The sequence below is a fragment of the Mustela erminea genome, chromosome 11 (assembly GCF_009829155.1).
Source record: "Mustela erminea isolate mMusErm1 chromosome 11, mMusErm1.Pri, whole genome shotgun sequence".
NCBI classification, from domain to species: domain Eukaryota; kingdom Metazoa; phylum Chordata; class Mammalia; order Carnivora; family Mustelidae; genus Mustela; species Mustela erminea.
In genome coordinates, this window is record NC_045624.1 from 76,135,265 (window position 1) to 76,159,574 (window position 24,310).

General features: G+C 42.8%; 1 protein-coding gene across 2 annotated transcripts in view; it reads right to left on the bottom strand.

Moving 5' to 3' along the window:
• GRM3 (glutamate metabotropic receptor 3) overlaps positions 1-24,310 on the bottom strand; it is a 225,104-nt gene continuing 200,794 nt past the window's right edge. The window contains exons 5-6 of one of the 2 annotated variants that reach the window (XM_032304952.1): positions 13,914-14,088; positions 1-183 (exon numbers count right to left, since the gene is read on the bottom strand). In XM_032304952.1, coding sequence (XP_032160843.1) covers positions 110-183; positions 13,914-14,088 — 249 coding nt within the window. In that variant the 3' untranslated portion in view covers positions 1-109. The remainder of the gene's footprint in view (positions 184-13,913; positions 14,089-24,310) is intronic. The other variant, XM_032304953.1, reaches the window with a different exon arrangement.

A 24,310-nucleotide genomic window follows, 5' to 3' on the forward strand; every position in this document is an offset into this window, starting at 1 on the left:
CTAAAAAAAGGTACTAGGGTTCTTTTGCTCTGTTTCCATATTCCGGAGCTGCACGCGAGCACTTTTGTCTAACAGTCTAAAAACACGAGAACTGAACTGGAATTCACAATCACAGAGATGAGGTGGTGGAGTCAAGAACTTCTCGCCCATTGCACACCGTGGGGACATAGGTGCTGGCAGAAGCTGGAAAACAAAACAGGTCAGAAAATTCAGTGTTAGTCGAGTGAGCCACGTAGGTGATGGAACAGATGATCTCAGACCCTTGTTAAAATTAAGTTCAAAAACCCATTTTTAATTTAACTTTGGAAAAAGATAAGTGATTTAATGCTGTAGTAGGCCAACCTTCTAAATGTGTTGTGCTCAAAATTCGTTTGTACCTGGCACATACCTCCGCTAATGTCATCCCTTGTGGAGAGTTCATAAACAGCATCATTGTTGAAAGGAGTCGCTTATGGATTTAAAATTAGCTCTGGTAAGCTATAAATTCATTAAGATAGAATGTGCAAAACTGAGAGTTCACTGCAAATTTCTTAAAGATTGTTAACTTAATTATGTTTTTTTTTGTTTGTTTTTTAGATTTTATTTATTTGACAGAGAGAGAGATCACAAGTAAGCAAAGAGGCAGGCAGAGGGAGAAGGCTCCCTGCTGAGCAGAGAGCCTGATGCGGGACTCAATCCCAGGACCCCGAGATCATGACCTGAGCTAAAGGCAGAGGCTTAACCCACCGAGCCACCCAGGTGCCCCAATTAGTTACAGTTTTAGGACCTCAATAACATTTGCTTTCTCTAGGTAGTCTCATGAGTCATCTGTGAACTCCACTGCCTTACAGAATGGCTTGATGCATTTTCATTGCTCAAGTGGGTGACCTCTGTGAACACTCCAGCAAGGGCTGGGGTGCTGAGAACTCAGATTCTTAACAATTTTCAGAAGGGGTGACGTTCCAAAGGCATGAGGCTCTTGTTAATGACAACAGTGATGACAGTGTCAGGGTGTGAGTATAATACGCATGTGTATATTCATTCTGTATATGGCATTTAGTTTTCATCAATGCAAGGCATATCTTATGGTACTTTAAAGGTTTCGCTTTTATGAGAAATCTACATACAGCTTTATCTTTTTAATGAATTAGAACAACAACAACAACAAAGGCAAGGAGCCCCATTCTTCCTGGGCTGTGCAACTATGTAGCCAAGAGAATCAGAGATGACCTTATATTTCCTTTCAGAGCTGTTCATGTTGCATCCCTTGGCCTGTCCATGATGATATGCTTTGCCGAGAAGGAACTGATCCTCTTGGCTACCTGACCAAAGCCCAGGTCAAACTGATGTCACCTGTCCCATTCTTTAAGTACATCGCTTGGTTAATAATCATATAAGCTCATTTCCTGCTGAAGTATTCATGCCTGATAGTGGAAATATTCTTGCCCCATAAAATGACATTTTTTTCATACGATTTTCTTTAAACACAAAGGAGAAACTAATTATAAACGTTGAGATCATATGCTCAATCACCAATCTGGGGCACTGACGTCTTTCAGCAGGCTCCCCACCAGGGAGCCTACAACTCCTCAGTTTTGCATTGATTTCTCTGCTAGGTGTGTAAAAAAGCCATAAAGACAAGTCTCTGGGATTGTCTGAGGTTAAGCATAGTCCAGCGACACACTAACTCTTGGAGATATAGTTCCTTCGATCATTTGTAGGATCAGGTTCGATTTTCTTTACAGTATGATCCCACTAAAAATGTACAACTTTGGGAGAAAACATGTCTGTAGTGAAGAACACAGTGGGTGCTAGACAAATACTAGAGGGAAAATGATGATGATGATAATTTCAAATGTGAGGGTTTTCCTTTACTCCTTATGAAGTTTCCTCCTACTTATGTAACCCTCATGACACCTACTTATGTAACCTTCATGAAAGCTAGGGGAAGGCAAGAGAAAGAACAAGGGGAGGTGATGTCCAGCCATCATTGGGTGGAAATGTGGGAGGCCTGCCAGACTCCTCCATAGGTGGCTCTGCCTGCATTTTCACAATCAGGTGACCAAAGGGTAACTCTTGATCCCCGAACCTGTCCCCATTTTAGTCTTCCTTTCTTCAGTGAATGGTCTCACTCTCCAGCCAGTGACCTGAGCCGGAAGTCTAACAGTTCTACTATCTTCCTGTTTGGTGCTTCCTCCCACGTCAAACCAGACATGTGCCCCAGTCAACTCACTCCCCACATCCGTCCACCCTTCTGTGCCTCCACCACCTTGGGCCAAGCCACCATCATGTGGCTCCTGGGACAGTTGTACCGCGGGCGTCTCTGTTTTCACGCTTGCTGCCCTGCCACACCTTCTCCATACGGCAGTGAGAGTTTATTTTGAAATGTCAGTCATTGCCCTGGGCTCCTCTGATGATCCCCTTTGTGCTCTCCTTCCTCCATATTTCACATCCCCGGGTGTGTCAGATCGTGCCTCTTTCTCTCTGCATTTGTTTCATTCTGTGATTTCTTCCCTCACTTTTTTTGTGTTTGTCCTCTAGCATGGAAAATCCCAGCAAGGCAGGCCTTGGCACCGCCTCTGTCAGGAATGTTTTTCCCTCTTCCCATCACATGTCTGGCTTCTTCTTGTCATCTGTGTCTGAAATACTGCCTCCTGAAAAAGGCTATCATCAGGCCACGTAATTTAAAGAACTGACTAGTTATTCTCTGCCACATTACCTAATTTTAAAGCAGATTTTTTTTTCTGGCCTATTTTTGTTGTTGTTGTTAGTGTCTTAAGTCTATGAATACTCTTGACTAGAAAATATGCTAGGCTCTGTCTTTTTCATTATTTCATCCCAATTGCTGGTCACGGAATAGATCCTCTCTAAATATTCTCTGAATGACCATTTAATGGCTGCATTTCAAAGAACAGAAGTTTCGAGAAGGAAATAATTTTTCTATCTGAAGAAATGACCAGGAGATAGGAGGCATATGGGCAGCCTTCTTTTGGGCCAGGTAGGCCTTTTTGCTGCTCCAACCACACTGTGACATTGACCACCCACTACCCCTGCAGAGAGAGCTGGCTCAGGCCGTGTACATCCTATGTACATCCATGTGACAAGCATGATGCCTTGGACATTCTGACTAATCTCATCATCTTCTCCAGGATCAAATTTTATTATTTCTGTGCCCATTTTTTATTTTCTGAGCTTGACGAAGAATCCTAGGTCATGGGGGGGCGGGGTATAGGTAGGAGAACCAGGGACTGATACGCTCATGCCCATCTGTGTTCATCTTGGATCAGTCTAATACCCTTCCCGTTGGCACTTTGGAAACCTGTGATATTCCCACACTATTCTGGAGCTCAGTGTCATGCTGTTCTTAAGTTCAAGCTTACGATTTTTCTTGCTCACTGCATTCTAAATGTCTAAAAAATTCAGTGTATCTTGACTAGGTGGGTAGGAAGGACAGGGGCTACGGAGGTGGTTATGTGGAAAATCCCAAGTTATAGTTTCACATCAGGTTCCCCTGAAACCCCACCCCCCACCATGTTGATACCATTATGGGAATCTGCAGAAGAACTTCAACTCACCTGCCTGCATCACAGGGACATTGAAGGGAATGCCCTATGTTAGAGCGTCCAAATTCTTTGCAAAGAAGATAAAACTCACAGCAATGGCAGGCCTTGATAATACACATCGCACGAACTCAAGGTTGTCTTACCAGGAATAACGACAGTGAAACCCTCCCCCACCCAGACTCTTTCTGTAGTCACTTCTTCCCTAACCACTTTTCAGTGTATTAAAGGGAATGGTAACTCGTGTTTTTCTGCTTCTCTTTTAGTGTTTCATCTGCAGCTTCTGCCAGCGCCTTTTATTTTATTATGTAAAAAATATCCTCATTTTTGTCCGTGCTGCTGAATATAGTAGAGGAAATTACTGTTTTATGAGTTTACTATCTCAATTACTTTGCCTTTCATAAATATTTTACATATGCCTCTCGTCTTAGCCCATCTGTTATTCCCCAAGGTAGTGAAATCTGGGGGAGAACAAAGCACTATCATTTCCATGTGTGTGTTTGTGATGAGCTTTTGCTATTATTCTAATGAAATTCTCATGAGGTTTTTAATGGTGTAAGTTTAGCCCATTTTCCTAAGTGCGGTTAAGCAAATTTCTATAATCCTAGTTTCTGTCAGAAACAAGAGGTATGGTGGCTTATTTTGGGCTTTGTCAGGGGTGGGGGGGGGGAGGCTGGCGGGTGAGCAGCAGTTGTTAGTCATTCCAGGCTAAAGTGGTGTGATGCAAAATGAAAACAGAAGATTGTAGAAAAGGACCCAATAAGCTCCACTGTTGATCACAAAAGGGCAGTTCACACCCATCAGAAGGCAGATTTCACTTCACACACTTTGGGGAGGCATTGGAAATCAATGCAGCCAAGTGGCAGCTTTGTCTCGCACTGTGAAATCCATTTCTCCTCCACCTGTCATGCACAGGCTGGCCAGGCTGTGGAGAAAATGACCCCGTTTTTTCAGGGACCTGAGCCCTCAGTCAATGCTAAACATATTTATTTAATAGATTCTTACGGATGCCAAGTCTGTTAGTCATTTGAGTGGCTGAGACTTGGTTTCTGAGTGTGTTCCTCTAACTGTGTAATACAGCAGACTCAGGAATAAAGGAAAACAAACATTTAAACAGAACAGACATTCTACTTTGTTCCCATCTGTTCTATTTCCTTGCTCCTGGTAACCCCAAATAATTTTTCCCAGCATGTCTGCTTGTTGAGATATTTTAATGCTATGGTCATGGAATTCTGTTTCCAACATCCGTTTGTTGCTTTGTCCTCCTGCTTTGTTATCGAACCTGTTTTCTTACTCATCACCTTAATTTTATTTGGCCTGGGGCCCCGAGGTCCCATTCCAGGTGTTCTTCTGCTGATTAATACAGGTTATCTGCGCCAATGAGGACACTACTGGCCAGTGTTTTGGTAGCCTTGCTATGTCAGATTTCACAGTGGAAGTTCTTAAGAAATGAGGCTAAGATTCTCTAGGTAATGGTCTTAAATTGTTAAAGGTAGATTTCCGAGGAAATCATCTTCATGATGATGTGGGATAAAAATCTACAGATCCAAGATCTGATTTCCAAATGTAGAGCTGGAGCTTATGAATGCAAAGCCTTCCTCATTCAGTGACTTATTTCTTGTGAGACAAGATTCATGGAAAGAGAAAATATGTCACGCACTTTTCTATAACCCAAAATACAGTGTAATTACCTTATCAACAGAAATTCCACTCGGTCTCCTACTAAACACCCCAATCAACTGTGACCATGATATACTATCATGCTTTCTTTCCTTTTTAAAAAAAAAATATTTTTATTTATTTATTTTTTAAGTAGACTCAACACCCAGCCTGGGGCTCGAACTTGTGACCCCAAAATTAAGAATCACATGCTCTACCAACTGAGCCAGCCAGGCACGCCTGTCATGCTTTCTTTCCGGTCACGTTCTGTTACTCCCTTCCTCCCTGAAGGCGTATGAAAGTGGAAGGGCAATAAATAACTTGAAAATGGAAGGACTTAATAATTTTTTGGTGCTATTCTAGTTTGCATTCTTTTGGCTTCCTCTTAGTTGCCCAACATCTCTGGGTTTTTTTTTTTGTTTGTTTGTTTTTGTTTTTCCCAACATCTCTGGTTTTTCTTCTTTCTTACTCAAATGTGTTTTCAGGCAAGGAACGGAAGCCCCTTCACCCTGAGGCTCAAACAGCTGGTAAGAGATGTATGTGCTGCTTTGTCTAGGGATCAGTCAGGCCAACCGGGTCCAGCGCTAATAAAATAATGTCAGGCCCTGGATGACTCAGTCAGTTAGACCACTGCCTTCGGCTCAGGTCATGATCCCAGCATCCTGGGATAGAGTCCCACATCGGGCTCTTTGCTCACCGGGCAGCCTGCTTCTCTCTCTGCCTCTGCCTGCCACTCCGCCTGCTTGTGCTCTCTCTCTCTTTCTCTCTGACAAACAAATAAATAAAATCTTAAAAAAAAAAAAAAAAAGTAAAATAATGTCCGGCATTCATCCTCTCTTCTAGGGCAGCTCATCTTGTCAGCTTCACCTTCAAACTACGCACAGCATCTGAACACTTGACTAGCTTCCATCACTGCCACCCTGACAGGAACCACAGACATCTGGACTCAGCCATAGCTTCCTCAGTTACATCTCTGTCTGCTCCCCGTCCTCTGTCCTGCCCACAAGCCACAGTGTGGAGGGCAATGCTTTTACAGCTGGGTCATTCCGTACCCTTGGAGCATGTTTCCCAGTTCTTTCAGAGAAAACAAGTGATTTCTAAGGTCCTCCGGCTCTGGCCCCTCTCTGTCTTCCTCTCCTCTTATTTTCATCCTTGGTCATTTTCCTCTCGGACTTTCTGTTGTTCTTCCAACTGTGGACTTTTGCATTTCCCCAGATACGGACAGGGCTCCCCTGTCCCCTTCCTGTCATGCATCTGGTCAAATGGTGCCTAATTGGAGAGGCTTTCTTTGTCCACTGTGTAAAACAGAGGGACCGTGTGTCCCCAGGTGGCTGTATTTGTCCTTGCTTCATGTTATTTTCTCCCTGTCACTTATCAAAACCTGACTTATTATGTATTCTCGGTTTGGCTATTTTTTTCTTTACATCCCTAGTGCCTAGAGCTGAGCCTCAGCCCAAAAGCTTCTTGAATGAAGGAGTAAATTATCCTTCAAATTGATCACAGTTACCGACTAAGAGTCCTTCTCCCAAAGCCTCTGACATTACTCTAGGTAGGGAAGATGTTAAAAAATTTTTCCTATATATAGGCATTTTTCCATTCTGAGGATATAGATATTTTCACTTATGAATGTTCTCCTGTGAATTTCACTTACTGGAAGGAGAAATAGTACAGAATAAATTGATGTGAGACTCTGCTTGCTTCAAGGAGCTGACCGTCTGAAGTCAGTATATGGGCAGTATTTGACTATATACATATTTCCTTTTTAATTTAACATATCTACATAGTTGTGAGCATTGTACCATGTCCCCAAAGGTGTTAATAGATTTTGGGTTACATGGAAATGCATGTGACTTTTGGCATCTCTGGTTAAGGGGTTTTCTTTGGGGTACTGAGTTTCCATTATATTCAATGACACAGGACAGAAGGGAACTGTACAGTGTCATTTAATGCAAGAAAGTGAGGCTTAAAAAAACAAAACAAAAACAAATGATGCGGGGCACCTAGGTGGCTCTGTTGTTGAACTGACTGCCTTTGGGTCAGGTCATGAACCCAGGGCCCTGTGGATTGGGTTCCTTGCTCAGTGGGGAGCCTGCTTCTCCCTCTCCCATTGCCAGCCGCTCCCCTGTTTGTGCCCTCTCTCTTTCTCTCTCTGTCAAATAAATAAATAAAATCTTTAAAAAAATAAAAACCCCAAAATAAATGATGCTTACTTTTAACCTATATTGAAATGAGAGAAATTTTATCATGGACATAAACATTTAGCCAGTCACCATTAATGACATTGTTTTGTCTTCACCAAAGCACGTTTTCTGGGCAGCTTTGTGGCTAGCCCCTTGGGAATAGCACACGTTCCCTATGCGCAGCCCGGGTGTGGGGTCGCCAGGGTCTCTGATGGACATGATCTATGCCATTGAACTCCCTGGAATGGGCTTTTGAGAAAAATACACGTTCGCACCTTTGCTGGTAGAACAAGAAGCTGTCATGTGTGGCACTGAAGAGAAGGCTTCTAATTTAAAAAAGAAATCACTGAACTTGCAGATGCTAAAGTTCTCGCTGTCAGAATCATCTCTGAGATGCATTTGGTAACTGAGCTGAGGCAGAAAATCCAGAGAGGCAGAATAGCCGCATAACTGCTTTCGAGAATTTTATCTGTGACTTCACTTATCAAATTCCTTAAAGTGTCTAACAGAGAGGGCTCTGGTTTTCCCATCCCGAAATGTGGTTAGCATTCTCTTCCAGCCCGAGTCCCTTTGGTCACTGTCATTAAAGAAGGTAGGCTATGTTTGCTTAGGGGAAAACCTAGTGAAATAGTAGAGGTAAAGAGAAAATGACTTAGGGGTTGCAAAAAGGCAATTGTGAGACAAACACAATGGAAATGTTAGGTAGAAGAAAGGGGGAGTGTGAACATCTGTTCCCTGATACATGCAAGGTCACTTGTGAGGGTCAGGGCCCCCCTCTACTCCCGCCCTCAGGAGGATGGAATGAGGTTCTCAGGCATCTTGTGACTTTCCCCTCCAAAGGGAAACTGGATTGACCTCTCTCTGATGGGGATGCACTAGGTCTATTCTGCTTGGAAGCAGCAGATGGCTTAGCTTGCTGAAAACTCTTGGCTCTTCCTGGATTGGCCAGCAGGATTTATGTTTATAATATACTTATGCCTGTGGCAGAGAAGACCATCAATTCCGTCTGCGTCGCCAAATAACTTGCTAATTTTCCTGGCTGGTCTAGTACATAGTGTCATTATGGGACTCCCTTGACTGTCAAGTGCAGGCATTTTACGCTCATTTTCTGGACTTGCGCTGTTAAGAAGGAACTTGGGCATTATGTGCCTTTTTTTTTTTTCTTGCATAAAGTCATATTCAGACTTGTGTAATGGCTTACCCCTTTTAACTGGGGTATCTTCAAAGGCCTGGCCATCGACAAATGCCAAGTCTGATCCTCGCGGGCTTGCTTTCAGTTGCTGTCCTTCTGTGGGAAATTAGAGTGTGAGTCTGGAAGACTGTTCACTTGATCTTTTTATACCCTTGCTCCTTCTAACGTGAAAATCCTTTGTAATAAAGAGTGATTCTGTTAATGAAGCCATTTGCACTTCACCACCTAGACAAGCGACTTTCTGAATAAGGTTTTGGCAGAAGAAATCAATCTCCATATGCCTGCGGCTCCTCTGGGACCCAAATCTGAACATGATTAGTTAGCAGAACCCTTTTGACTGTTCTTAATGATAATGGCGTGCATATCTCTGAATGATCACCATGAGCAGGAGAAACACACACACCCACGGGACCAAGTCTGGATACAGAATGGCTCGAAAGACAATTGGACACACTCCTGTTTCTCACCTCTCCCTCCCCGGTCTGCGCTGAGTAGAACTCGTATTAGTGTCCACAACATTCTGACCTGCACGGAGGCCCTCGGGTTTTCTGCTGCATAACCTCACGCGTACACCCAGCTTGTGTCCTTCGTGATTAGGCAACTCTCCTTCCACTTGGAGCTTATGTTCTTGATGGCCTGTCTTTGGGAACCAGCTCTGGGAAGCCCTTGTGCTTCTGAAGCTGAACCAAGATGGTCTCTTCCTTCTCATTCAGATACAAAGAATGTTTGCTTGTGTGGGGGGGTATATGAGCAGCATTACAAGTATGAGTTGAAGATTTTAGGGTCTTTGAGTTAAGTGTTATTTGAGGGAGTATTTCCAGTTTCAGTAAATGTCTTCTGTGTGGATAGGTACTTCTGGGCTAGAAATGCATTCTCTGGAGGGTGCCAGAGAGAGCTGGGGAAAACGTAGTTGCACGGGGCTGTGGCACGAGACAGAGGACGGGAGTTCAGAATACCTGGCCCCCTCTGAACCCACTGCCTGCTCCCTCCGTGAGGGTCCTCTCCGAGGCTCTCCCTGGCCCGCACTGATAACAGTGGATGAAGCAGGCGGCGTGGTTGAGGCCGAGGCTCTCAAAATATGTTCCTTGGGCCACTTCCATTGAACCAGCTGGAGTATCTGTTACAAACCAGATTGCTTTTGACCCAGACCATATGACTCAGCATATCTCTGGGTGGGGCCTGGGAACTTCATTTCAAAGAGGGGGTTTTGTTTTGTTTTGTTTGTCCTTTTGGTGTACAGATATTGGGAGCCATTGGCCTAGCGGTATACTTAAACTAGAGAAAAATGAATGTTACCTTCATTTTTATTATTTTGACTCCCACTGCGTATATGGTTAATCAGATACAGCTAAAATTATTTTTTTGGCACTCAGCAGGATGTAGACATTTCACAGACCATGAGTTTTCCAAGATGTCCCTAAACATGTCCTTTTCTCCATGCCTGCCTCTAAGTTTGGTCATGCTTTTCCATCTTTTTGGAGCAACTGCTCAGCTTTAAAATCCAATACCAGTACTTTGTCTGCTCTCAGGCACCTTAGCTGTGGTCAGGTGGCTCACCCAGGCTCCTACGTAAGGTGGCATTTCCTACTCTTGCCCGAGAATTAAGTGGGAATGAATTTGGCCGCACCTTCTGGCCTGGGTAACTTCTTGGCATTAACAGGATTGCTTGTGTCCCACCTTCGTGATTTCTGATAAAACTGCAGTGCTGGAGGAAGGCTTGGGTGAATGTGCACAATAAAAATGGCCATGAATTATTTCAGAGGTGGGGGCGTCTATGTCCCTTCCCTCAAATTTGGACAGGCTTTGTCATCCTCTCTAGGATTGCATGTGGCAAGTCGTCCTTCCAAGCTGTGAAATCTGAGATCATAGTGACTGTGGGCCTCCGGCTCAGCTCAGTCTCTGCTGAAACCACAGAAGGACCTGGTCCAGGCCTCGCAAGAGCAGATGAATTGCTCAACCAAGCCCTGCCTGCATTCTGGGCCCACCAAATCCTAAAATGATAAAGGCATTATTGTGTTTTATTTTCATTTGTATTTTTTTAAAGGTTATTGCTTTGAAGTCACAAAGCTTGGGGGAAGTTTGCTATGTGGGAATAGCTACCTACATGTATGTATGTGTTGTGGGGTAACCTTGATGCTGCACTAACATATTCTCATCAACACATAGAGTTGTTGGTTTTCCATCTGGAGGGATTAAATTAGAAAACCAGCAGCAATATTGGTAACAATAATTCAATACACTAAAATGCTTACATAATACTTAGCAGAACATAAATTACATGCCAACTAAGTAAAACATATGCTTTACCTAATGAACTCGGAGCAATTTAAGGATATTTCTTGATTTACAAAACCGTGTACTTCCTGGCATTTAGGAAGGAAATGAATATAAATTGAGCTGATTATTTAATGGAGGAAACAGGCACTGAGAATTAAACCGGTTGCTTTAACTGTCGTCATAGTGGGTCAGTAATATGTCCATCCATAAACTAGGTCCCAGAGACAAGTGTCTTTCAAACTTCTTTGGCTGCAATTCACAGTAATAAACATTTTACCTGGACCTTGTTTACATACATCACCTCTGGAGCAAACGTCATGAAATACTACTTATCCATATTACATATAATGAACTCTGATATATTTAATTTTTTTCTTCTGAAAACTGTTGGCCAAACATGCTGCATAAATTTCACGACCCATTAATGGGTCCTATACTACAGTAAGGACAACACTTGTCTAGACACTGAGTTTCATGGGACCAGGGCATCTATCCTTTTTACCACTATGTACACAGTTGCTTAGATATTTTTGTTGTGTAGAAGGTACTCAAGCATTTAATGAATGAGTGAATTCCATGAGTGACTGTAGTTCCAATTTCTTAAAATGGGTAAGATATTAATCACAAGTCAGGAAACCCAGTTTCGATTCTTGAATCATTGTATATCTTTGAGAGGTACCTCCTATATTTTCTCATCTGTGAACCAGAAATTGTAATGTCTAGTATTCATGGGATAAAATGAGCCCACAAGTAAAACTATTTTAATTGAAAGATAAAGAATTACAAATAATGGATTAATGTATTTGTTACATATATACTTTGAAATGCCCAGAGGTATCACATGAAAAATTCTTCACCTTAATATTTTAATACCACTTCATTAATATAAATTAGAGAAGGACTATTTTTAAAAATGAGGTCTTTTCTTAAGAAAAAAATTTACTTAAAATTTCATTGCGTGAAAAAATTGTTCTAAAATGTTGGGCTGGGTAGATGCTGACTTTGAAGAATTAACTGGGCCGCTCAGAGATTAGCATTCTGAGTGAAAGATTAAGCAGATCCATTGTGATCAACAGACGTTACTTTTGTGTAAATGGATATTTTTGAAATTCTGAAGAGAGACTTGGTTGGGTCAAGTGCCCTTGTTATTCCTGGAGGAATTTGTTAATTCCTGTATATATATCAGGAAATGCTGCCATTTGAAAATTACTGAGGTCTGCATGTATATGTCTGTGGAAGATTTAAGGAGTTTGTTAAATTGTTTGAATAACAACTAGGAACTCTGAGCTCAGAGAACGAGATAACTTTTTCTCGGAAGTATATCTTGCTGCCCAGCCTAGGGGAACTTTCCTATTCTCCCGATAAAGCCTACTATGGACCTACGTTCCCTGGAAATCTCCGAGCTTGCAGTTTGAGTCAAGTGGCCCCATCCAGTGGTTTGACACACTGCCTTTGAAATCAGAGAAACTGACTCTCAATTCCGGTTCTGCCAGTTTCAATATGTGGGATGCCAGTTTCTTGATATTTGGCATTGTGCACATTAAATAGGATACGGCACAGGTGCACACATGTGTATAACCTTGAGCACCATACCCAGCAGATAGAAAATACTCAACAAATGACAGTCCCTGTTTCCCGCTCTTATCATTGTTGTTCTTTGTTATTGCCAGTTCTTTCTTGTCTGGACTCGCTAGCTGTAAGAGTTGGGCTCTAGAAAAGAGATTTGTTTGCTCAGAAAATAAGCAGGTTTCTCTAAGGTCCAGGGAAAATCATTTTACAAGTTGTACCATGTCCTGGGACTCAACCATGGGGACACCTGGCAATGGCACCTGGAAAGACAGTCACATCCCTATCTCCACCCGGGAGTGGTAGATACAAACGGTGCATCCTGGAAAGCCGCCTTTCAGCCAGCAGCCTTGCCTGTGTTTGCTGGGGGAAGGGCAGCCCTGTTACAGTTCATACTTTGTTGCTGAATCTGGGGCACTAATGTGATTGCTCACTCTGTGGTGCTGAGCTATTTTGAAGCATCCTTTCCGATCGACTCAAGGCAAAAACGGTGAAGTAGTCATTTGTCTCTGTCACTCCAGTCTTCCTTCCCCCTCCTGTGGTTTCCCCCTCCTCCTTCCTCCCCTTCTGTCTGTGAATTTCTCAGGCTTTGTACCACAGAGAAGCTGAAAATGGCTTAAAGGCCTGTCCCCTTTAGGTTCCTTGAGCCTAAGAGTTACGTGAGTGATTCACGTATTTCAGGTATTTGCAGGTCAGCAGGGGAAACCACCATGAACTGGTGGGGTTCCTCTGCTGTCCTGCACTTGACACTGCTTCTTTGCCGGCCTGCGACTGAAAAGCATCGTGTCACTGAAACAGGAGGCAGATGTACTCCAGCATTTTTCAAGGTGTGTGCCGTGGGAACACATTAGCCGGTTTAAATGTGGTCGACTACATTTAAGAAACAGTAAATCACAGCTAAACAGGCTGCCTGGCTGTACAGTTTCTTAAGACAAATACTTCATGTTTAAGGAGGTGCTTTGAGCTTCCAAAGTGGTATTCAGGACGTACCATTTTCCGTCTTACTCAGTCATCTTCCCTTTTTAATTTTTCGTGAAGCACCTTCATCATCTCGGTGACATAGAACATCCTTTACAGAGCACCAGTCTAATCCAACCCTCCAGACCCGGGAGTAAAGTAGAACTGCAAAAGGTAAAGTAAGGTGCTCCAGGTCACCCCCTGACCTGGTCACAGAGTCAGGACTAAGGAGTAAGTTCTCAGACTCCATAGCATGGCCAGACACCCTAACTGCCCCTGTGAATTTAATGTTTGTCTTCCCTGCTGGACCGCATGCCCTACCAAAATAGGCGCTTTGACTCGTCTACTCCCCTCTGTATCCCTAGGACCTAGCACGACCCCTGACTCGTGTGGTTGAGCCAAGACTTACGAAAATGGAATTGAGATTATTCATGGGGATGGCCCTTTGTTGTCCCCGCCTGACTATGTTATTGGCTTCCCCCTGAGCCTGTTGTCTGTTCCAGGGCTGGTCACGGATGGGTCAGCACCGAGTTCCGTACTTACACTGAGAATACGTGGTCCCAGTTCCGCTGACACTGAACCTGTTGAGGTGCAGTCTGTGTGTGACCACATTCTTCTGCGGCTGGAACAGGATGATGTGCACCTTGGGTGCGAACAGGCAGCCCAAGACCACAAAGCCACTGAGGCTGACGGAGATGCACATGGTGGTCGTCTGCACCTACAAGAAAGGGTTGTCTCGTTAAATGTCTGGCTGCAAATTCAATCATGTGGCCTACTAAAAAGAACACTGAGAAAAGACCAAACTAAACAAAGAAACAAAAACAAAAAAACAAAAAAACAAATCATCCCCAGTTCTGTTGTTAGTATAACCAAACCAATATAATAATTAAATGGGATCTTCTGGGCTTGGGATGTTCATGGAAACGTCACTGAAGATTTGTAAGCAAACACATTTGTGTCGGGTGCTCCTGAATGCTTGCCAAGACTTGACCCGGATTTTCTTGTTTTGTTTGTTTTCTTCTTTATATTTGTAGAAAGACATTTCTGCAGAACCCCCTCAGTCAGAATCCTGAATAGTAAAATATCAATATTCAGTGATGAACGGACCAGGTTGCTGATGGTTTCAGTCCATCAAGCTGGCTTATTTAAGATTTACTATAATCATGAACAAATTGGGGTCTTTTACACTTTCCTTCATCTCTCTTTTTTTTGCGGGGAATTCTGCCTATCAGCCATTGGTTTCCCTACTCAAAATTGGGGACATTGTCAACTTTTTTCTGGGGTCTCCATCTTTAGTTATTTCATTGGCACCTCTCTGAAATTTTGATACATCTGGTACTCCCTGCTCAATCATTTTGTTCTCTAGGCTTCCATACACCTGTTTTTGACAGAGAAATTTCTGTTGCTTCCTCTTTGCCTCCCCTGAAAGTACACCTCAGAACTAGGTTTTATCATCTTTTTTTCATCTGTTGACTTTCACTCTTCATCTTCACTGATCTCATCAACTGTCCTAACTTCAGCTCCCATACATTTTCTGGAAAATCCTAAATTAGCTTCTATATATTTTATTGCTTTCAGTACTGAAAAACAGAAATTAATTATTTCTTGTTTCAGTTTCTACTCAGAGGAGCTATGGTAAATCCTAGAGTAATTTTAGATGTCTTTGTCCTCTTTCTCCAGGCAATGCTATTACTAGATAGCATAATCTCTCATGCCCTAAAGTGTCCTACCTTCTTCCCTGATCAAAGAAAGCTGAAGACTGAACAATTAACTGGAGAAGCCACATAACGTTAGAAGGCTGCATTCTGTTTGTGACTAAAAAAAATTCAGGTTATACTTGTAGCGTAATTCTTCAGACTCTGGGTTTACTTTATATGCTAAAAGCACAATCTGTCTTCTCTATTTTAAATCTCTTGTCCCTTTTAACTGTCCTACTTGGCCCCTACACTGCAGGCTCCTTTCCCTTTTGCTAACTGCTCAGAAAAGAGTCAACTATCTCATTCCACGATGTAAGAAACTTGATAAATCATAACGGTGCTATTTATAGCAAGTCCAATTTCTAGCATAATTTGTTTTTATTTTTACATAGATAAACAATATCAGGACTGTATTCTTCCTTTAGAGCTCCACCCCTCCCTCCTCAGCCTTGACTATGGAGCTGACAGGAGAGATATCAGATATTATAATGAGGGCAAGGCATGTTTCGATGTGCCAGTTTTCAAGGAAACCTTTTCTAAAAACATGCCTTTAACGTTGAAACTTTCCGCACTTGAAGACATTACAAGGAGAGGAGAGGCTTTTATGAGGAAGATGTATTGGAAAAGTTGTGCTGTGAGTTGTAGACCCTTCCTCCGTGAAGGAAGAAGGTTGAGCTTATCGCCTCGCTTTGAAGACCTAGAGAGGAGAGCTTCCTTATGGCCTTTCACAGAAGGTTTAAGGTTTTCCTTGCGGGAGGAGGATGCCCTGGCTTGGAGCCTGATTCCTGTCTCGGAAATCTAGAAGGTGAGAAAAGGCTAATTACTTTCTTGGCACAGCTTGCTACTGTGCAGAGACTGTCCTTTACTGTAAGAATTTATCAGAACAAAAGATATGTGAGTCCCATGCGTGGGCAAGATGGGCCACACTAGAAAGAGCCATCATGGGTAGTCTTGGGCTCGTGTGGAGGAGTTTGGAGTTCTTCCTAGAAAGAGGTCAATGGCGGGGTATAGCTGGGTGCCCTGGGACTGAGCACGGAGCCCCAAGGGACAACTTAAGGTAGGATTTGCCAGCCAGCTCACTCAAGGACCAGCAGGAGAAAAGAAAGCAGCTGGAAATTTCTGAATATTGCATGAAAAACAATCCTTAGTTACCATCAGGTATCCTAAGAACGTGTGTTTAGAAAACACTGCGGAGATCACAAAACCATCCAGTTATGTAAGAATTTTCTAGCGTCTTCCTTATTACTTTTTAACCAGGGCTGAGAGGGAAACAGCAACTGGTGGACTGGGGCGTGTGAACAAGGGGAAGAGAAAAGTCAGGGAGTGCAGGCTCTCTGCCGGAGGCAGGCCAGACTTTGGGAGAAAATGAGGATTGATGTTAAGTCAAGGTATGGTTTTGATAATTACACAGGACCAGGCATTTTAATTTCCTCATAGAGACTATTTTCCACTGAAAATGACTGTAGAACAATCTCACCTAAGAGCACATACTCATGGGCTTGCCACGGTTGTAAGCATTTTCATTCGTTGCTTTCTCCCCAGCACCAGAAAGGGGCCTCACCTGTGGTGAACGAGCAGGATTTAAATGTGCCCACTGGGATTTTCTTCCAGGGGTGGGGACTTATTACTCTCACCGAATACTAAAGAGGCAAGGGGCAGCAAAACTGAAGATGCATGTTGATCATAGTTTATACAGCATATTACTTAATTTTTTTTTACAGAGTCCAAATAGTAGCCTAATAAATTCATGTGTCCAGTTCCTCTAATAAGTCACACCACTGCAAATTTGTCTTGATCTATAATTCTTCATGGTGGGGCGCCTGGGTGGCTCAGTGGGTTAAGCCGCTGCCTTCGGCTCAGGTCATGATCTCAGGGTCCTGGGATCGAGTCCCGCATCGGGCTCTCTGCTCAGCAGGGAGTCTGCTTCCTCCTCTCTCTCTCTCTCTGCCTGCCTCTCTGCCTACTTGTGATCTCTCTCTGTCAAAAAAAAAAAAAAAAATGTATAATTCTTCATGGTGCTCTGCTCTCACCTTCCTCAAACTCCCCGCACCACTGGACATGGTTAATTACTTCCTTCTTTTTGGCTTCCTTGACAGACTTCCCTCACTGCAAGTTCCTTGCCTTCGTTTTCTTGTTGGCTTTTTCACTTCTCCTTGAACTTCGAGTGCTAGAATGTCCCAGTCCTCAGTTTGGATTGTCTTTTCTTCACCATCTCTTTGAGTTTACTTAAGCACCTCCTCTGTTCATGTAGTTCAAATATTTATTACTAGTTCCAACCTGTCTTCTCGGCCTCCGGACATAGATTCATTTGCTATCTTGGCATATTGTCTTGGACACGTAGCAGGCATATTGGGATTAATAGGTGACCAAAACTGATCCCTTCCTCCAAGGGTCTCCCCTTGGGTAAGTGACATCAAATCCCCGCCAAGTGTGCAAGCCCAAAACCTGGGAGTCATGCTTGATTTGGCCTTTTCTCTTACACCCACTCATCCAGTCCAGGAAGTTCCATTTGTTCCTTTGGAAGACAATTCTCCATCATCACTGTCTGTGCGGTGGTCACGTGACCCACTTTGCACAGCCCATGGGGAGTGGAGTTCAAGGAACCAGAGCCAAAGCTGACCCTCCGGCTACCACTATTGCTTTCAGTCATAAAGTCTTAAAGTCAGCGTCAACAAAACTGTGGCAAGCTAACGCGTTACCTTATAAGTAGAGTTAAATCTCAGATGATACAGTCTTTGACAGTTTTGGCAATGAGGTCAGAATGGCTTTTTCAACGAGGAAGTCTGAGGGCCTTAGGGGCTGAATTAACAAAATTTGAGAGAAGTACAAGAGAATCAGTAGCAAAAGCGTTGACCAAATTCTATGGCCAATGAGGCAGTAATAGTGCTCCCCTTATTCCCTGTTAATGAATGAGGTGGATCTGGGGAAGGGCTGAGGGCTGAGTGACCGGAAGTGGGTTCAGATAGAGCGGCCGGATCAGTGCTGTAATTGTTGCTAACTCTCCCCTAGGGTATGGAGCGGATTTCCTCCCTAATCTTTTTTTTTTTTTTTTTTAAGATTTTATTTATTTATTTGACAGAGATCACCATAGGCAGAGAGGCAGGCAGGGGAAGGGGGAAGGGAGAAAAAGGCTCCCCACTGAGCAAAGAGCCCGATGCGGGGCTCCATCCCAGAACCCTGAGACCATGACCTGAGCCAGAGGCAGAGACTCAACCCACTGAGCCACCCAGGTGCCCCTTTCTCCCTAATCTAATCCAGGTCCTGGGTGGGCAGGAAGTTCAACTCCCTATCACATCAAACTTGCAGAGACATGCTCTGATACTGAGCATGAAAGGAGAGACCCACAGAGAAGGCAAACTCTAGGTGAATCATCTGCACTTTAGCTGATTCTCCTGGGAGCTGAGGGGGCCAGGTGCGTAAACTCTTGCTGAAGAAGAATGGCAACAGCTGGGCCCTGCTAGGGCTCCCTATAGTCTCTCCTGCCAAATTTACATCCATTCCAAGATGACAAAGGTCTCTCAGGTTTTTTTTTTTTTTTAAAGATTTTATTTATTTATTTGACAGAGACCACAAGTAGGCAGAGAGAGGAAGGGAAGCAGGCTCCCTGCCCAGGAGAGAACCCGATGCAGGGCTCGATCCCAGGACCCTGGGATCATGACCTGAGCTGAGGGCAGAGGCTTTAACCCACTGAGCCACCCAGGCGCCCCGGTCTCTCAGTTTTTTTGCAGCAGAACCTGGTAGCAAAAAAGGAGCTTCGCCTGTTTGCAGGATTCCTCTGAGACAGAAAAATGCTCTGGAAACCATAGATGAGGCAACTGATTAGTATTTGGGTTCTTACTGACTTGGATTGGATTTAAAATGCTGACAGAGGGGCTGCATTCCAGAATGAAAGAATGAAAGTGACACAAAGAAATCTAGATGAATTCTTGCGATTGGCTGCGGCACTGGAAAACATCCCCAGCCCTTTGGCTAAAACCAGGCGAGACTCTGAGAGATGTTATCACGATGAGACAGCAAGTGCCCCGGATTAAGATGGACTTCTTTAAAAAAGTCACTGCTGCTCAAGTCAAGGGTGAGTTAGCCTAAGTGCACAAACCATGTACTCCAGGCAGAAAGCTATCTCCTTCTGGCTTCTGAGTCAGGGAGTTCCCAAAGTTGAAATGAAGTGACAGTAATGATGATCTTGCTGTGCTGTCTAGGCTTTGGGGGGTTCAGAGACACTGGATCTTGTTCCGCTGAGTTAAGTGTAGCTGCTGCATGCTTAAAATTGAAAGCTAATGTTCTTTACTCACTAGTGTGGAGATACTCTTTCCCTCTGCTGCTGATGCCTCCTTCACCCACCACCCTGATTTTAACTGCTTTAAGGAGAAGGATACTCAGGTTTGTCTCTCTCTCTCTCAAAGAAGTAAATAGTTAAAATAAATCCCATGATGAACACACTATCAACATTTTAGATAAGGACAGAATCAATAACAGAGCTGTGATAGGACAGAAATAATGTTTGGGTGCAGTATTTTTTAGAAATAAAAATGAATGCTAAAAACCTATGATGGGGGTGCCTGGGTGGCTCAGTCAGTTAAGCATCTGACTCTTGGTTTTGGTTCAGTTCATGCTCTCAGGGTCCTGAGATTGAGCCCTATGTCAGGCTCTGTGCTCAGTGGGGAGTCTGCCTAAGATTTTGTTCCTTTCCCTCTACCCGCCTCCCACGGCTCACATGCATTCAGTCTCTCAAATGAAGAAGTCAATAGTTAAAGTAAACCCTATGACGAACACACTCCCAACATTTTAGATAAGGACAGAATCAATAACAGAGCAGTGGCAGGACATAATCAGTCTTAAGGCAGATACTGATCCTGTGTTGAGGCTGTTTGTACAAGGGTCAGCTAGCCCCCTTTATATTGCCTAGTGAAAACTGGGGCCTGGGGCACATCCCTAACTGCTGCACTCTGGCTACAGCTGTGGCTGTGGGTAGTAAAGTCCTTTGTCTCTGAATCGGCAGTCCCGTGTCTTCTGCCAGCATCCCTGAAGCCTCACAGTCTAACCTGGTAGATTGCAAGATGGGTAAAAACCCCTGGCAGTTCCGTCCCCACTGTTAATATTCTTCCATGTAATGGGAACATCCACCGCAGCCACCTAACCGGTCTCCCGGGCTCCTGCCTTTACCTTTAAGTCTGTGTCTTCAGCAACTTGATATATTTTGTTCTTTTTTGCTTAGAATGTGAGATCATACAATGTGAGATTATCAAACTCCTCTGCTTAAAATCTTCCAATGGTTTCTTTTTCCATATAGATGAAGTCTAAACTGTTTTGCTCTGGCCTGTAAAGTCCTACATGATTTAGCTTCCCTGCCTGCCTCGCAGAGAAAAATCACTCTTCCATCTACTCATTAAACTATAGCCATAAATACCTTGCTTTTCTAAGAGTGGTTTTTTTTTTTTTTTTTTTTTTTGCGTGGGTTATTCATCCTTGCTATTTCCTTTAAGTAGCACATAGAATCCCCATTGCTAACTCCTTCCCATCCTCCAGCAGAGTATTATGAAGTAGACACTAGCAGGCGTGGCAGACAGATTTTGAAAGACGTTGAGATTTGAAATATTTCTTTTAAATCTTCAAAATAGTCAACATGGGAAAACTGGAATGAATGCTTTTGTGAGTATTTGAACCTTGTCAAAATTCCATTCGCCTCCAGAGGCTCTGCTTACTGTGAGGAAAGTGCCCACCTGTGCCACACCCTGTAAAATCCATCATCTTGAGATGCAGAGTATGGTCCTTTGTCCAGCAGCATCTCCACTACCTGAGAGCTCACCAGAAACCCAGATCTTGACCTGCCTCTTTTCTTACTGGATCAGAATCTATTTTTTAGCCAGGTATGCAGGTGAGCTACGTACATTGAAGCTTCAGGAACACTGCAGTGACATCACCCCCTTTTTCTTCCATCACAGCCCTTGAAGCACTGCATGAATTACCTTGGATTTTCCTGGGTTCGTTATTTCCTCTCTATCCCTATCCTTCCCTCACTAGCCTATAAGTTATAAACGTTATAAAAGGTGTGTTTGTGTTGATAGCTCTATCTCCAAGGCCCATAATAAGTACTCAAATATTTTGGGAAGACTTGAATGAATAGAACACTCCATAATTACTATTAAATCCTTTATGGATGATTTCCCCCCAAACATGACCTAGCTTTTATTTGTATCACTTCAACTGTGATTGGATCCCTGATGACTCAGTGTTTGATTCTTATGCTGTGATACAGAAGGAGATGGCCTGGATATTTCTCAAAGATGTTTGAATTTTTGGATTCTTACCTCAAGTTCTTGCTTGCTGGGTCTTGGATGCTTTTATAGTTTCAACTAGTTTTGCTTGTTCTAGACTCCATTCTTTCAAACTCATCTGCCATATTAAGGATAGATAAGTCTGGGATGTAATACGAAAGGCATGGATTTGCATTGGAAAAACTTGTCCTACTATTTCTTACCTGTGGCACAGGGGAAGTTAATTATCCTCTGAGTTTGTTTACTCACAGGGATACTAACATTTGCCTTTCAGGGTGCTAATGAGGATAAGTGAACTCATATATGCAGAGTATTTAGTAAGGTTGAGGGTTGATCAGTACGAGTTCCTATCTTTCCCTCTTATTTCTCATCATGTCACTTTTTGCCTGAGCCAACAACCAACCAAAAGAAAATAAAAATTTAAAAATAGCAGGACTTCAGAGCCCTTACTGATTATTTAAATGAATTCCTCTGCCTGTTAAAAATCTCACCAAGTGGCCAATTTCCATTAGTTTTTCACTAGACTCCTCCTCCAAACCCATTTTCTACTTGAGTAAGACCAGTATTCCTGTGTTCTGCTTGGTTCATTCCTGTCTTGCCTCAAGAATATTCCCTATATGCCTTATATTTTCTAAGCTCTGTAACTGCACTTTCCTACCAAGGTACAGTGTGAACTCCCTCCTCTTGAAGGAGTATTCCTGGAAAGACCATTCTTACTGATCCAACTCTTTTTTCAAACCAGTAGGCATTTAAGAGCTTGTTTCACCAATTTAATTATAAATTCTCCTGTGTTAATCTTGAATTCTTTCATGCTTGTTAATTTTTTTCCCATCTGGGATATGAGCTTTTTGAAGACTAGAGTAGTGCTTTATACTTATTTATAATTCACAATGGGTGGCAACGTACTGAGTCATAGACCTTGCTGACTGTTTGATGGCCAAACTCCTACTGGCTGCTTGTAAATATTTGGCTGAGTACTTTTCTAATGCTGTTCATTCTATCTGAAACACCTGGTCTCCCTCTGGGACATTTTAAATCTCATTCTTGTACTGGAATTTCTAGAACAGTGGTCTCAAGTTCAAGTGCTTATAGGTTCATGCATATGCCTAAGTGAAGGGAGCCAGTTGTAAGATTCCAGGATTGGTAGCTGTGTGCTCTGTCTAGAGGCATAAACACCAAGGTCTGGCTCAATGTTGCATTCAGGAATTTGAGTCTGTTAAGAGAAACCAAGAAGGGGTGCCTTGGTGGCTCAGTGGGTTAAGCCTCTGCCTTCGGCTCAGGTCATGATCTCAGGGTCCTGGGATCAAGCCCTGCATTGGGCTCTCTGCTCAGTGGGGAGCCTGCTTCCCGCCCCCCCACCCCCCGCACTGCCTGCCTCTCTGCCTATTTGTGATCTCTGTCTGTTAAATAAATAAAAACAAAATATTAAAGGAACCATCTTTTTTTAAAAAAAGAGAAAAACCAAGAATTTGAATATTTGTATAAAATTCCTCAGTTTTCTAATTTTGACAAATATTTCAAAGAATTTCAAAACAGCACATGCTTTACCTAAAGACATCTGTGAGACAATAAGAGCATGTGATTCAGTAGGGCAGTGGTTTTCAGGCTTGGCTGCAAATTACTCCCTTGGGGAGCTTTGAAAAATCCGGTTGTCCAGGCCACAGCCCAGGCCAATTAAATGAGAATCTTTGGGACTGTGTTCTAGGTACCAATACATTTTTTTCCAAAGCTACCCCATTGATTCAATGCACAGTCGAATTTGAAAACCAATGTGTTGGAGTCTCCATTTTATCTTCTTGTTTCTTTTGCAAATTTAGGATTGGAATTATTTGCAAGGAGTGAGGCCTCAGATGATTTCAGTGTGATTGGGTGCCTTAATTAGCTTGGACCCGAAAATGCTCTGCAACCTCTGCCCATTTGCTTTAGGCCACATGGTAAAACTTCTGGTATCGTCTGCTAATTCCTTTGAGTCAGTTGATCTCCTATATTGCTATCCCGTGATAAGAAAAAAGTCATTTTTTTTTTGTCTTTTAGAAATAAACATTAATTCATTCAATAAAATTAAATTTTCATAATGCTATTTGTTTATTCTCAGTAGTATCATCTGCTCTTTTTTCTTGGTAGCTTTTTGGAGAATGAATAGTTTCAAATCACATATCCAGGGTTAAATAATTAATATAGTAATTGGTTCACAGTCTCCATACCCTATATCATGTCTGCTGAAGATAGCCTCCTAAGAACTTAAATCCTTCCAGATCTGTAGGAGTGGCTGTGAACGTGTAGACAGAGGATGGAGAGGGTAGCAGTAAAATGCATTAGCTCTAGCTGTCCATCTTAATCCCCACTCTCTCAGTTCTAACCCCCTTGTGGCTCATGTGATATGACCTTTGATTTTGCTGATTCAGTTCTGATGTTTTCTCCACTGACACATTTTCCAACTTTTTTTTTTTTTTTTTTTTACGGTGGTCGTAGCATGCCTGACCATTACCCCAACCCTGAACTTAAGTTATTTTCCCTGTTCTTCCTTTAGTTTAGTCTGCAGTTTGAGTCACGTGGTTACGAATCATTTAAAAGACAAGCAACATTGAGCTTTGCGAGTCTCTTGAGGCCATATTTTAAATAGCTTTGTCTTCTTTTTGAGCTGCAATATTCAAGATTTCGGTAATACAGGAATTGCTGGTAAACAGAAGATTTGGGGACGGTTACAGCCTACAGCAGCACTTTACTTTGTGAAATTATGAGGTAACAAGGAAATGTTTTGCCTCTGGAAAGCTTTATGACAACTTAAGAAATACGAAAAATAAAACCAGTTGCCTCAAGAGAAAAAAATTCTTAAACTCACTCCTCAGAAGATATTAAAATCAGAAATATATGCAAAAGTAACTGATGGATGGTTTCAACAATTTAAGAAATTATGGTAGAATGACAAACTGTTTCTTTCAGAAGAGAAGAATTATATTGATGCCCA